The sequence below is a fragment of the Triticum aestivum genome, chromosome 5B, assembly GCF_018294505.1.
Source record: "Triticum aestivum cultivar Chinese Spring chromosome 5B, IWGSC CS RefSeq v2.1, whole genome shotgun sequence".
In the NCBI taxonomy this organism is placed as follows: Eukaryota; Viridiplantae; Streptophyta; class Magnoliopsida; order Poales; family Poaceae; genus Triticum; species Triticum aestivum.
The window spans coordinates 134,877,329-134,892,768 of NC_057807.1; the positions used below are offsets into that span (position 1 = coordinate 134,877,329).

Here is a 15,440-nt window from a genome sequence, read left to right on the forward strand (position 1 = left end):
GAGTACAGATGCTGCGACGGGGACGGGGACGGCGGCCGGCGGCGACAGGGACGGAGAGCGCATCCAGCAGCGTGGGACTAGGGGGGGGAGGGGGGAGGAGGTCCAGGTGAGGGGGCTAGTCGCCGGCGACAGGAGCGGGAGGACGCGGTGAAGAAGAAGAGGAAGAAGTCAACGCGGGGGGAAGGGGGCTCGAGGAATAGATCTGACGGCTCGAGCTCGCGGATCAGACGGCTGGGCCTTGACCGGCCCAACGATTGGGCCGGTGCGCCGGCGCAGATCACTGCCCATAAAAAATTAATTCAAAACACCAAAAAATCGAGGTCACTGAAGCCCGTGAGAATGTTGAGCTTGCTTCGGTGCAAACAGTGGAGGAGGTATGCCACGTCACCTCAGCAAGCAAACCAAAATCCCCCGTGACCCCAACTCCATCCAGCCTGCCTCCCCACCCCTCTCCCCCCTCCCCGGTTGCTTCCCCGTCCAACCCCCCGATCTCCAGTCCCCAACTCACCGCCGTCGCCGCCGCCGCCGCCGCCGCGGCGATCTTTCTCGGTTCGCAGGTCAGAGCCGCCTTCCCTCCCAAGAATACGCACTGCGTCTGCTAAGTCTTCTTCAACCTATACGATCCGGCTAACTGTTCCTCGCTACTCCACACAGGCGCTTGCGATCCATGGACTCCCGGTCGATCAACCTTCGGGGCTTCGCCGGAAGCGCAGGAAAAAATATCATGCAGGTGCACACCCCCTCCCCCTACGACCTTAATCGAACCCGTCCCCGACCGCTCCTGCTTCTCCCTGTCACCGACGCACCCTAGGTCGGAGCCCGACGAGGCGTTTTGCCGGTCGTATGAACGAGTTCTAGTCTCATAGGGTGTTATGTATTTTTTTTAGCATGGAATGCTTCATTCCGTTGGAGCTCGTGCTCTAGTACCAGTTGGGCCGATGTGATGCCATGATTTCATCACAAGTTCGTGCAGCAAGTTTGATGTTTATTAACTCCATGTTCTGTTGGTGTTGTCTCACAGGGGATTGGGGGATTCGTTTTCGGCAATGAGGCGTCCGAGTCCAAGGAAGATAGGTAGGTAATTTGGCATGAAATTTTTGTTCAGTCGTGTAATCATACTTTTAGGCCTATTGTTGCCTGAAAAACATAGCACCTGATTGACATATGCCACTTTTAGCGAGTGACCCTCTAACTGCATTATGTTATACAGCTACGTTGAGAGATTCCTTGACCGCATAAGCAACGGCACGATGCCTGATGATAGGAGATCTGCCATGACTGAGCTACAGTCTCTCGTGGCGGAGAGCCGTTCGGCTCAGATGTCTTTTGGAGCTATGGGTATCTCATTTCACTTGGGTGCTTGGTATTTGTGCATTCATCTCTATGAGCAACTGATGTGTGATACATTCTTGCTAATTTGCAAAATAGGCTTCCCTGTCCTTCTCAATGTTTTGAAAGAAGACCGTGAGGATGTTGAGCTCGTCAGAGGTGCCCTAGAAACCCTTGTGAGCGCGCTGACTCCTATTGAGACATCACAGGGACTGAAAACTGAGGTCCAACCAGCATCAATGAACTCTGATTTGCTTTCTCGAGAAACAGAGAATATTTCTCTTCTCTTGAGCTTACTGGTGAGTTTACATTCTTTGCTTTTACTGCATGTAACTCGCTTTACCTGCTTCATCTGTCATGATTTATTTCTCCCTCCTGTTTGGTTCAAAGACAGAGGAGGATTTCTATGTGCGATATTACACAATCCAGCTTTTAACAGCGTTACTTACAAACTCGTTGAAAAGGTGCCCAGTAAGTCTTTTTCTGTTGGGATGCATCCACCACACTTTAAACCTTTTTAACTCCTTTTTACCCTTTTGGTGTTTCAGATTACAGGAGGCAATTCTATTAATTCCTCGTGGCATTACAGTTTTAATGGACATGCTTATGGACCGCGAGGTTTAACACCAACCTCTTTTCTCCCCTTCCTCTAAAGAAGCACACATGCTATCCAGACATATCTATTGTGTTAATATCAATTTTGCTTATCCTAAGTTGTCCATGCAGTAGTAGTCTAATGCATGTGGAAACGGTTTATATGGTTACAATATATGAAATCAGTCAGCACCATGACTTTGATTTACAGCATGAAGTAGAGATGTACAACCATGTTGATTTGGACCCTTGTCTGTTCTTTTGAAGGCTTTGATATACGTGCTGTCACAAATAAATTATATTATTAGATGTTATTTACTCCAGTAGCGCCTCTATCTTAGGCTGCAGTATGGGTTAATTACTTGAAAAAGCTAAAAAATGCAGTTCTTTTGCAAATGCTGAAATTACTTTCTGTGGGGTGCAATCCAGAAGTCATGCTAAGTTATTGTTGAGTTCCCAGCAATCCAGCATCATCAATTTATAACATTTTTTTATTGCTTTGTTTCTTTACTTGCCTGGTTATATAGCTCATATGGGTATCTTTGATGCATGTTGAAGGTCATAAGGAATGAAGCACTGTTACTTCTTACTTATCTGACCAGAGACGCAGAGGTTACTCTCTCATATTCTTTGTTGATTTATTATGTTCCAGATATCAACTTGAACCTATCTTTACATACTAAATGACTGGTAATTCACCCTTTCAGGAAATTCAAAAAATTGTTGTATTTGAGGGTGCATTTGAGAAGTTGTTTAGCATTATTGGGGAGGAGGGATTTTCTGATGGAGGCGTCGTTGTTCAGGTGATTATCCAAAAACCATGTTATATGATCTGATCTGATCCATTGTGTACCTGAATTGTCTAAAAGTTCTGGCTGTTCAGTTTCCATTTGAAAGCTGTTTTTCAATTTGTATAAAACTTTGTTGGTGCTAATCTGTTCTTTTTTGTTGGAGCAGGATTGCCTTGAACTTTTAAATAATTTAATACGGAACAATGCGTCCAATCAGGTATGTTTTTATCAAACAATTGTTTTGAAGTGTTAGATGGTCATATTTTTCATTGACATTACTTTGTGCTAATATCAGATGCTTTTGAAAGAGACAATGGGCTTTGACCCATTGATATCAATACTAAAGATTAGGAGAGGCAGTGCATTCAATTTTACCCAACAGAAGGTACACCATTATAAAATCACATATATAGCCTCACAAATAGATTACTCAAACTGACAACTAGTTCTGTTTGGCCCAAAAAGCCTGTATTAACAATACTTCACTGAAGTTAAAATTCTTGTCTCTTTAGACAGTAAATCTTCTCGGTGCCTTACATACCGTCGAACTGCTTTTGATGGGGGGCCCACCGGGTGAAACAGGTAAAGATACCAGCAAGATCACCAATCAAACTGCACTAGCTCAGGTACTCTTTTCTCCCTTTATATCTTTTCTAATCGACTACCTTATAACATGGAAGTAAGTTTCATCATACGGGCTTTACTAAAAAATGACAGAGAAACATTCTTGACCATCTTCTATTATTGGGCGTTGAAAGTCAGTGGGCCCCTGTAGCTCTTCGCTGTACGGTGAGTCCCTTATAACAGTTGAGGTACCATGCAACTGTATGTATGATAGTTTTACTAACTTGTGTTGTTGGATGTTTGTGCACTGTTCATTTTTTCCAGGCATTGCGGTGTATTGGCAGCTTGGTACTAAGAAATCCTCAAAATCTCGATTCTCTTGCAAGCAAGCAAGTTGGGGAAGAACCTCATGTTCAGCCTGCACTGAATGCGATCTTAGCTATAATCCTGCGAACCTCCGTAGCACAGGAATTTGTTGCTGCTGATTATGTCTTCAAGTGTTTCTGCGAGGTGATCTTTTTCCTGATATTTTTGCTGGTTAAAATAATCATGAACATGTTAGTAAGGAGATAAGGAGACATTAAATGAGGCAATTAGTATTTTTTATCATTTTGATCAGAGTTTCAGTTATAACGTCTTAAATAGATTATTGGCTATTCTTTCTGCTAAATTTTTGGTCTCCTTTGGTATATCGGTATGTGTAAGCACATAATAAGTAGTAGTTTTCTCTTTTTGGAACAGACAAATCCCAATGGTCAGGCATTATTAGCATCAACTATTGCTCCACATCCAAACCAAGGAACTGCTACCCATGGTGCTTCTAGTGACATGCCATTTGGAAGGTTAGTCATGGTCCTTCTGTTGCATTTAGTACAATAGGAGCATTATCTTTTGGCTCTAATTATGTCGTAATTTACTGCTGAGATCACCTATACCTACTGTAGTAGAGATGGCCGTTTCTGTCATCTCCATAACATGTCACTATGGTTGCTGCTGTTTCTGCCACACTTCATGAGGCTGGTCGTAATGGTAGTATCATAGCTAGTATCATGCATGCCAACTAGGCAATTTTGATGAGGTGCCATAGCATTAAATGAAGAAAGAGAGGGTGGAGTATCATATCATGATACCGCATCATAATAAATGCTATGCTACTTTGTGTCATGCATGGCAATAAATAGAGTACTACATGATACTCCCTCCGGTCCTTTTTACTCTGCACATTGGTTTTGCCGAAAGTCAAACTTTGCTAAGTTTGACCAAATTTATATTAAAAATTATTCGTATCTATAATATCTAATAAATATAATATGAAAATATATTTCAAGATGAATCTAATGATATTGTTGTTGTTATGTGAATGTCTATAATTTTTTATATAAATTTGGTCAAAGTTGGATGAGATTGACTTCGGACAAACCTAATATGCAGAGTAAAAAGGACCGGAGGGAGTACTAATATATGATACTATGCATTAGGGAGGTAGTATCATACACTAGTATCATCATATGCATGATACTAGTATATGTAATGGTAGTATCATAGCTAGTATCATGCATGCCAACTAGGCAATTTTGATGAGGTGCCATAGCATTAAATGAAGAAAGAGAGGGTGGAGTATCATATCATGATACCGTATCATAATAAATGCTATGCTACTTTGTGTCATGCATGGCAATAAATAGAGTACTACATGATACTAATATATGATACTATGCATTAGGGAGGTAGTATCATACACTAGTATCATCATATGCATGATACTAGTATATGATACTCCCCATTACAACCAGCCTGATGCTTTCTGTAGTCTGAATTCTATCACTCATAAAATTGCACCTTCACTTATGTTACCATTGTAATGGCAGTGCACTTCTGCAAGCTCTGGTGTCAAGTGATGTTAATGGAGATATGGAGGTAATGTCTTCTAATACAAATGCACTATTCAACACAACGGGTAATAAATCTCTTTAAATTTGGTCCAAATGATTATAAATCAATGCCCTCTGCTGCTAGTTCGTTTGGACATATAAACAGTGCCATACATTCTTTCTTTGCTGTTTGACCTTGCTGTCATTCTGCCACCATTCTCCTCTTCAAATTTGATATATGCCTCTTCAGTTTATTTTATGACCAAGAGGCTGGCCTCTGTGATCATTGTTCGAGTTGTTTTTCTATTGTATACATATATACGATGTAATCTGAATTGAAGTCCTCATTTAGTAGTGTTCTAAGGAAGTCTTATTGTCTAGTTTAGAATGAGAAATATGATTGTTCAAGATGTCATGTAATCAATACCTGCAGTTTTCCTCTCTCTTATCTGATTTAAAAAACTGACGATTGATCCTAAAATTTGCAGGCATGTTGCAGAGCATCTAGTGTTCTTACTCACATAATCAAGGACAACTTGCAATGCAAAGATCGCGTATGGTTCCCTTGCAACTTTTCATTGTCTGAATTTTACGTGTACAACGTAGGCTGGAGAAGCAACTACCCACTGGCTGAGAATTAATTTTTGTGTAATTCCACTTGTCTGAATTGAACATATTGATGAAATTATCTAACAAATGGTTGACTCTATTATTGATATGATTATTCTTGCATTGATTAACTGTTGAATTACAAGTTAACAAATAACATAATCCAATGCAGCTTCAGTGGGTGGCTTTCTAACAACTTAACTTTTCAGGTATTGCAAATTCAGCTTGAAACACCTACGCCATCCTTGGGACGCACCGAGCCTCTCTTGCATCGGATTGTTACGTGTTTATCCTTTGCAGCTTTAGCAGAAGGAGAAAATGACCAAAGCAGTCAATCAGAAGGATCATATATTCAGCCTGTTATTCTCCGGCTACTCATCACATGGCTTGCGGATTGTGCAAATGCTGTAAATTGCCTTTTGGAATCAGCGGTACACCTAAACTACATAATCGAGCTTGCCGCAAATAAACGTTTCACCGGTTGCGTCCGTGGATTAGCTGCCGTTGTTTTAGGTGCTTGTGTCCTCAATAATGCAAGCCGTGAGAAGGGCCGAGATGCCTTTGCTGTTGCAGATGCTATAAGCCAAAAGATTGGCCTTACTACATACTTTTTGAGGTTCGATGAGCTGCGGAAAAGCTTTCTTCACCTACCATCAGGGCAGCAGAACCACAAGCAGCTTTCACGGTCAAGTGCAAACAGTATGTCTGATTTCCAAGAGATTGAAGAGGAGGAAACAAATAAAGGCGATCAACATCCAGTCCTTTCTGAAATTTTTGATTCACAATTAGTTAGTTTACTCAGTAAGCTTGAGACTGATATTAGAGAATGTATAATGGATCTCTTTAGTCGAACAAAGACCGCAACTGCAGTTCTACCTGCTGAGTTGGAGCAGAAGAACGGGGAGGTTGATGGAGAGTATATCAAGCGGTTGAAGTCATTTGTAGAGAGACAGTGCAACGAGATGCAGGTTAGTATCCTATTCATTACATTAATTCCAAGCAAGAATTCTTCTACCCAAACTAATCCTGCCATTCTCACAAAAAAAAGGTTTTTGCACAATTTCTGATAATAGTTTACGTGAGCGTCAAGTTGTGTATGAAAAAGAAATATTCTTCCACGTGTAAATTCTGAGGTTCTGTTGGCATGATCTTATCAACAAGTAATTGTTCTTGAATTAGTTTGTTGCTTCTATATTTTGATGTGGTGAACAGAATTTAAACCATAGAGGCCTGATTGGTTGAAACCTAAGAATACCTAAGCATGGCGAACTTTTTTGGCTAACTTGTAGCCAAGAAAATGGAGCCACACGCTCAAGCTTAGCTGAAAGAAGTTAGTCTATTATTCGCAAAAAAAAAAAGATGACTATGACGAATGGGCCATGTGGCTAAGAAAGTGTGGCAAACCATAGATTGGGCGGTGAACGAAACATGGCCTAGTTTTCTTAGGCAAGCTGTGGCAAACTGTGCTTAATGAATATTGGTCTAGCTCTGTAATGATAGCTTGTTCAGTTCTCAATAACAAAATAGGCCAGTATGGTGATCAATCAGCTGCCTGACTCAGTATTGCTGAGAAATGACTGAAGAAAAAGCTGGTTTCCTGCAAAACTCAGTATTGCTGAGAATTATGAATGCTTCCCCTCTTTCACAAGCATAAAATATTTCATGTAACATGCTTATATTCAAGAACATGCAAGTAACCCAGTTAGTAATTTTTATCTTGGTACGAAAGGTCATAAATCCTAGTTTGTAAGTTGATCAGTTTTGAAGCAACTGGTTGAATCAAGTAATGGTTACTGGCAGGTTGTGGTTGCTAGTAGTTTCAAGGACCTACCTGGTACAGAAATACGTAACAATATATTATTTGATTTCATTTTTCAGGACTTGCTAGGCCGAAATGCAATCTTAGCAGAAGATCTAGTGAGAACTGGTGGTGGCAGCACTTCAGATTCTTCCGAGAAACCAAGCAGTGGCCGAGAAAGGGTCCAGATTGAAGCCCTCAGACAAGAACTGGAGGGCGCAGCACGGCGAATAGAAGTGCTCAAAACTGAAAAAGCTCAGATCGAAGCCGAAGCTAGCAACCAACGAAATCTTGCAGTAAAACTTGAATCTGATCTTAAGAGCTTGGCAGATGCTTACAACAGTCTTGAGCAGTCCAACTACCGCCTTGATGCAGAGGTGAAAACCTTGAGGCAGGGAGGCAGTGCTCCCTACCCAGACGTAGAAGCAATAAAAGCGCAAGCCAAGGAAGAGGCAGAGAAGGAAAGTGAGGTGGAACTGAACGATCTACTCGTCTGCTTGGGACAGGAGCAAAGCAAGGTTGAGAAGCTGAGTGCACGGCTGGCAGAGCTCGGTGAGGACGTGGACACCCTGCTGCAAGGTATCGGCGATGATGCTGCCTTGCCACCAGACGACGATGATGATGATGACGACGACGACGATGAGAAGTAACGTGTTTTTGCTTCACTTTCATCTATGGTGTATCCTAGCATCATTTATCCAATCATGGTGATGTGGGCTTGTGATAACAATTGTACAGTGGAATGTTGGTGACGTGTAGACAAAGGTGGCCATTTCATTTCAAAGTTATTTATGGATGCCAAGACTAAACTGCTGACCCACCTTCTAGTTCAATTTGGTTATTTGATTGATGTAAATTATGTATCATTTCAAGTAACTTGGCCCATCTTGTGTTTCCATGGTCTGCACCTAATAATGTAGCCTTTTCAAGTGATGGGCCGACTTGATTTAATCGAATTAATAATAAGTCATCTAGACATACAAGGGAAGAAAATCAGCTCACTGAGAAAGCAAGAAATGCAACAGTATTTGTAAATTACTTCAGTTATTAAGTTGACAATCATAAGCAGTTGCTCTCAGTCGACTATCTACAGTAAATCTTTCAAATATCAATCTATGAAGCACAATGATTCACACACAGAACCTATTGTTACATATAGGCTCAACTATAAAATGGATGTACAAGCCAATTTACAAACCACAGCCCATATATTTAGCACAAGTACATGATCATGAACTCACCCCGCTTCTTTTGGCTACTAAGGATTATGAGGCTTCCTTGGCGTTCCAGATCTTCCTTTCGCCGTTTGCAGCCGCTGCTTCAGATGGAACACCTCAACCTGATCAAAAACAGAAAGATCATGAGTGTTCAGGAACAGAGTTCATTTGTGTTACAGCTTGCTACACTATGTCAAAGTGTATGAAGTGTCGGATGATTTTGGGAGACTTTACGCATTATTATGACGAATAAGGGTCTGATGCACCCTGAAAACCTATGCTGGCCTGAGAAGCACCGGAATTCTATTCTAAGTACTCCTGCCGTCCCATAATATAAGACGTTTTTTGACAGTACACTAGTGTGAACCAATGTCTCAAATACCTGTAGTTGGAACGTCCGTGACTGCTCTCCCGCCAAAACTCTGCGGGTGGAATGCATCTCCTACAGGAGCAGCAAAATAAACTCACAACAGAAAAAACAAAGGCAGCCAACATCATCATGCGCCAGGGGATCGTCCTTACCTTTCGGGTCTCATCCGCGACGGCCTTGAGGAACGCCACTTCCCGCTCGAGGCGCACATTGTCGGCGTGCACGGCGTTAGACAGGCTGTTAGACTCCTCTTGTGCCAACTCCAAGCCTGCTATCTTCTCCTTGAGCAGCTCAGCCTCCTTTCCCCTGCTGGCCAGCCTCTTCTCCAGCTGCTCCCTACTACTCATGACCAAGGACAGGTTCTTCTCTGCCTGCTCTTTGCTTGCCAGTGCGGCCACAAGCTGGTCCTCAAGCGCCGCGTTCCTTCTGATCAAGTCTGTTATTTTGGTGTTGTACAGATGGCTGATGTCTGAAGAGCTCCTGGCTATCCTTCTTCCACTTGGTCCTTGGTTGTCAGCATTTTCTTCCTTGACGGCTACAGTTCTGGCCATGTCAGTCTGAGTATCGGCCCCTGTCCTCTTGCTCCGGTGATCTTTCGGCTGCAACAAACAATCAGCTATATGCATGGCAACAAAGTAGGAGTATGCGCTTGTCTATTGACTTGGATGTGCGTCACTTACGGTGCTTGCCGGACACGAAGAACAATCATCGGCATCGTCGTATTTGTCATCATCGATCGGTTTCTCAAGCTTTTGGGCTAAGCTGCAGTCTTCTACTTGACCATACTTCCTGTGGAGCGAAGTGCCCAGAGCTCCATCCTCCTCTCTAGACGCACGCTCTACTGTAGAGGCTAGACTGTGCCTTGCAACAGAACTATTAGAGTACAAGGGAGCACATTTGTTGAGATGCCCGGCGAGCTCTTTGGTGCTTGGAGAATATTCATACAACAATGGGTCTACATCTGGGGCAGACCGCCAGCTAAAAGAATGGTCGTTTTGCAGAACCACTAATACTTCAACCTACAGATAACCAGACGTGTTCAGTGATGCATCTCAATTTGACATCAAAACTCTTACATTTAAATGTTTCAGTATATTCAGGTGCAGGCAATTGATATATTGACGAGACAATTACGCATAATTCAGAAATTAGAAAGTAAAGTGCCAAATATACTCAGGGGATTCGGGAGAGAGAAAAAATATGTTATGAAGAAAATGTCAGCACTACAACGCGGATAAAGTTGTTTGTTGAAAGTCTTTAGAACACGAGGAGAAGTACACACTGCCATAATATTTGTTCAAAATGAGAATGCAACTCGTCAAAGTGACACAAGAAAATGCTTGATGGTAAAAGTTTCACCTTGTCGGATGGATCTTTTTTGTTTCCTCCAAAAGCAACAAGAACGATCTTGTCCCTATGGTACAAAGGAACCATGCTGAAACCCTGCATGAATCGTTTCTTGCTTGGTTAATAACCAGATAAAATGAGATAATATGATAACTAGTTGGCCTGTGGAAGTATTATACACTAGAACCGCACTTTGTACATGGTTTGTTTCTGCAAGAAGTTTGCTCTTGACATAAATATTTCAACTATTGTGAGCGAGAAGTCCAGAACATAAACATGAATATCATTTCTGTACTTTAGTATTGCTTCCTTAGAACACAATCGGAGTTGCATTTTAGTACCATCATAAGAGAGGCAAACATATATCTGGTGGCTTACTTTCTTTGTAGTAATCGAGGAACTAGGCGGTACTGCACGAACAGTCCACTTCGATTCTAGAACATCAAAAACCCAGGTTTCCGCTTGTCCTGAGAATTTGATTTCTTGTTAGAAGTTCCCACATGACCTGGACAAGGCATTCTTCTAAAAATGCACGCTGTGCACATATGAACCAGAATCTATCTACTCATCTTTCAAATGTTAGGCATAAAGTGAGAGCTTGAAACATACGTTTCTTCTTGCTTCCACCACCAGTGATGTACCATTTAGTTCCACATAGAGCTCCACTACACCCTGCTCGAGGCGATGGGTGAGGACCATTTGTCTTCACCCTTGACCATACCATCTGACAAGAAGATAGATACTTGAGTAACCATTAACATGCATCATACCCAGTGACATAATTGGTGATGTAATCAAGTAACGCCACGAAACTTACTGTCTCAAAATCTAAAGAAAATAGATCATTCAAGGTCTTGGATTTTGAGTGGCCTCCAAATATTAAAAGGACCCTATCATCATACAATGCAGCAATATGATTGGATCTAGGAGAAGGTCCGGAGCCTCTGCAACAAGCAGCATACAAGAATGCATGTTAAATTCAAATAAAAATTCTAAAACTAGAATGCTTCTTGATGAAGAGTATTAGGCAGTGAAAGATTACCAGTGATTATAACTAATTTACATCCTAGAATGTAACCATGAAGTAAATTTGAATAAGAAATTCCACTCCACAGGATTCTTCGGAATTCAGAAGGATGACTTACTTATAGTTCAAAGGAAGCCATGTTGATGACTTGAGATCGAACATGTGAAGATCATGACGCTTCTTCCCTTTCGTGTCCTCACCACCAAAAACTATCAGCATAGCGCCTGCCCTGGTCACTGTGTGGCCACTTCGAGCTGCCTAAAATCCGAACCACAAAGAAACTCTGTCAGGTCAAATGAAAATTTAACCGCAGCATAGCACTCAATACTTAATAATAACTTACAGGGATATCACCCTTGGCTTCCATCAGTGACCAAATCTCCGTTTCGGTATTGAAAGCCCAAACTGCAGCAAACACAGGTTGTGTAATCTATCGGGCAGAGGAGGTTAACATCATATAAATCCAAGGGCTTCGGAAGTGTGAGAACCTGATAAACGATCAGTAGCAGGCTCACTTCTGCCTCCAACAAGAATAACGCTATTCCCCCACGAAACCTGTACATCAAAAGGATCGAGCTTAGCTATTTCTCTATAAAGCCACATTCATGTATTTGTTCAGTTGTGAGGTCCATTGCAAAAAGCGGCCCAAAGGAGAAATAATTATAAGATGACTAGTAGCCAATTAACCTGATAAAGCTAATTTGTATTAAGAATTAGATAGTGAGAATTGCAACAATAGTGAGCTACAAGAGGTATACCATACAATGACCTTTGCAGGCTGGCAACTTGGAAGTAGATCGAATTGGCGATGGAAGAACTTTTGGGGTGGTAGAATCCCATGTAAGCTTCTCCAGATTCAATATCTGATGAATATAAAGGTATAATCATAATGACAATCGCCGAATAACATGATACTCCCTCCGTTTACAAATATAAGATGTTCTAATTTTTTGTGTGAATCAGATGTATATAGATACCTTTTAGTGTGTTTGTTCACTCATTTCAGTCCGTATGTAGTCCACATTGAAATATCTAAAACATCTTATATTTGTGAACAAAGGGAGTATTCCCTAGCAGGGAGTCCATAACAACACATAAAACTACAATTACCTTTGTATCATCCAACAAGTGGTGACCAGAATCACCACCAAAAACTACCATCTTGCTGCCTACAATGGCTGCCGCGTGCTGTTGCACATACATATCGACATTCTGATGAGGGCTGTGAACTTGATCACAGTTAAGAATTCATAGTTTAGGTTGTTGCTTACAGAGAAACGAGGAGCAGGTTTGTCGCCCTCTGTGGGCAACACAGCCCAATTCTCCGAGCTATCCAATGCACGGGCATCGAGATCAAATGAATCAGAAGAGCAGCGGTAAGCAAGGTCATCTGCACGGCCACTTACCGATGCTGTGATCGGGTCACCGCCCTGAAACAAACCAATGTGCTTATCATCCAAATGTGCCACAAATATAACAAAACTAACAATAGATATAAGTACTTTAGGCACAGACGCACTCACATTTGACAGGCTGAGGTGCCCCCCAGGGCTCCTAGAGCCGTGCAAAGGATCACTCTTGTGGCCCTTGGACCTGCATAAGTCTTGGGATCATCACTCTTGGCTTTCCTTTGCGAGAGAATCATATCTAGTTATTCTTGAAGAAGGTACAGCCATGAAAGATAAAAGAGCAAAAGAATAACAAGAAGCTATATACGATTAATTATAGCAAGAATATTCAGACCTCAAATGTGAAATTTGATTTTAGTAAGTTCAGGAACTACTAGACAGGGTGCATAGGCTAACCGCACATTACAAATATATGTGGCTCCTTAAATTTAAATTTGCAATTCTCCAAGTTTTATCATGAATTCCATTTCACCAAAATTTGTCATTAGATCACATGTCACCAAATTTTATCATTAAGTACAACGATATGATATTTCACTTTCTTTCACAATATTTCTGATCATGACTCGGCCACCATGAAAGGGAATTGCTCACTCCCCTCAGCCACGTTTTCGCTTATGCTTAGTCAAGTGAGGATTTCATTCGAAGTAAGCACCATCTTCAAAACTTCTCGGTATCCGGTATCCGGAGTTTTTGGATAAAAAGGTACATTTCGCCAAATTTAATCATTAGATTTTCACCGTTTCCTCATCAATTTCACAATAAAATTACCATTGGATTTACATTTCACAAAATTATATCAGCACTACTTGTCTGAACATGGTACGGTCCATTAAAAGAAAGAAGCAGCTTCTCGCCGGAAACCAGCACTCCAGTACCATATGCAAACCCAGTGTTTATTAAATCAACCAAAATGGGCAATTGGTACCGAATCGAATAAGGTCCAGGAGCTTAATAATTGCCAAAATGAGAGGTGTACCTTCCAAGCTTCATTCGGCGGCGCGAGAAAGCGAACATGTTTGGCTTCCTATTTCTCCCAAATTCGTCCTAGAAGCAGACAGCCGGGCCGCACATTATATCCCCTGTCACCTGCAGACAAGTCAATGCGAGAAACCAGTTAAAAAAAGTAGTGGTAAATGGGGATTTGGTGGAGTGGGTGGGCTTGCGCACACCAAATCGTGGCGGAAATCAGGGGAACGAGGCGGCACACGAGACCAAGAAGGAAAAATAAAGAAATAACCGGGCAATTATTTCCCTTGGGGGTAAATTTGCCTCGTCCTGGGATTTCGAGCAAGAAAAACAAATCACCGAAGGAATGGGGGTGAAAATCATCCACGCAACAGTGAAAAAAGATTGGGCAGGAAGAGAAGAAGAATCAAGGGACACCAGCTCTTGTTTTTGGGGGAATGGCCAAGAACAGCCACATTCCTTCCCTTTTTTACTTTACCTCCTCCGAAGAAGAAGATGCATTGCTGTTGCATATACCAGATCAAAGAGAGATGGAGAGGGATTCATCAGAAAAGAAGAAGGAATTTGCTCAACCGAACGCACGCTTGGCTCACCGAGGGAGAAGGAAGAACAGGAGAAGTGCTGCACGAGCTACCTCTGCAGGAGGAGCAGGAAGCAAAAATCTGCAGCGGAGCGAGAGGATCCACTGGCACTGGCGATGGCGCTGGCGCTGGCGCTGGCGTGGTGGAAGGGAAGGGGAGAGAGGAAACGGGTCGGGGGAAGCAGCCGAAGCTGGTCCTGCGCGCTCGGGACTACGGCCGCGGACCGTGACAGTGAGAACTGGAAAGGTTGATCCGTAGCGGCCGGCAGTGGCAGCAGAGCTTTTCAGCTCACTGATTTCACCATGCCCTTTTGGACCGCCTCGCCTGCAGGAAGGATCTCCGTGGAAATCTCGTGGGATCCGGAACCTGTCCCGTCCTAAATGCTGCTAAATAAATACGTACCATTGCGCTGGCTGTCTACACGCTCCAAACACACGTCCTTCCGTTTTTTCTTTTCTTTTGAGGATCTTCCTTCCGTTTTCATGATGTCTGCGAGATGGATGGATGGAGTACCATTTTGAGGATAAATGCTGCCAGTTATTACTATTTCCAAAAGTTTAAATGTACTATAGGGATGATATCCGGCCGAAATCGGTTCCAATATAGGAGTATATGAATCAGATTTGTTGAAACATGGACATCTTTATTAATATATCAGAACTGAAACTAAAAGTGCATGCAATTTATTGTATAATGAAGATGGAAAATGCATATCTTAGCGAATATATTTGGCATAGCAAAATGACAAGTATAGCCGCAAAACATTTACTGAATATATTTCGCATAGGAAAAGGAAGATGGCTCAATATTTTCTCTGAGGTCAATGAGGTGGGCTCTTTATCATGCACTGGTTGGAGATAAATAGGATAGTGCGGATCAAATAGCATACATTAATATTCAAGATGTAGATTTTCACGGTCATATTTTGTTATGACCGGCATATTAGGGGCTTAGTTCAGTGGGT

The 15,440-nt window shown here is 42.1% G+C and overlaps 2 protein-coding genes across 7 annotated transcripts; one reads left to right on the forward strand and one right to left on the reverse strand.

Annotated features, from left to right (window-relative positions):
- The first annotated feature begins 410 nt into the window (after positions 1-410).
- Positions 411-8,406, forward strand: LOC123110814 (golgin candidate 6). Of its 2 annotated transcripts, XM_044531428.1 has the most exons (19): positions 411-557; positions 655-730; positions 1,022-1,074; positions 1,211-1,338; positions 1,429-1,628; positions 1,720-1,793; positions 1,878-1,947; positions 2,482-2,535; positions 2,631-2,726; positions 2,881-2,931; positions 3,010-3,099; positions 3,227-3,340; positions 3,432-3,503; positions 3,603-3,788; positions 4,020-4,120; positions 5,147-5,195; positions 5,638-5,703; positions 5,968-6,726; positions 7,637-8,406. In XM_044531428.1, exons 2-19 carry the CDS (start codon positions 668-670, stop codon positions 8,204-8,206), a joined length of 2,796 nt encoding a protein of 931 aa, XP_044387363.1. In that variant the 5' UTR covers positions 411-557; positions 655-667; the 3' UTR covers positions 8,207-8,406. The 2 variants fall into 2 exon arrangements, with proteins under 2 accessions (XP_044387363.1, XP_044387362.1); XM_044531427.1 differs by having other exon boundaries at positions 1,720-1,947.
- A 164-nt stretch (positions 8,407-8,570) lies between these two features.
- Positions 8,571-14,837, reverse strand: LOC123110815 (acyl-CoA-binding domain-containing protein 6). 5 transcript variants are annotated; one of them, XM_044531430.1, is made up of 17 exons: positions 14,530-14,837; positions 13,906-14,015; positions 13,041-13,110; positions 12,789-12,947; positions 12,628-12,705; positions 12,276-12,380; positions 12,006-12,072; positions 11,861-11,922; positions 11,636-11,775; positions 11,308-11,434; positions 11,100-11,214; positions 10,869-10,957; positions 10,503-10,586; positions 9,824-10,162; positions 9,296-9,742; positions 9,156-9,215; positions 8,571-8,895 (listed from the first exon to the last, which is right to left on the reverse strand). In XM_044531430.1, the coding sequence occupies exons 2-17, from the start codon at positions 13,941-13,943 to the stop codon at positions 8,815-8,817; spliced, it is 2,061 nt and encodes a 686-aa protein (XP_044387365.1). In that variant the 5' UTR covers positions 13,944-14,015; positions 14,530-14,837; the 3' UTR covers positions 8,571-8,814. The 5 variants fall into 5 exon arrangements, with proteins under 5 accessions (XP_044387365.1, XP_044387364.1, XP_044387367.1 ...); XM_044531429.1 differs by having other exon boundaries at positions 14,489-14,837; XM_044531432.1 differs by having other exon boundaries at positions 14,478-14,837.
- Between the last annotated feature and the right edge of the window lie 603 nt (positions 14,838-15,440).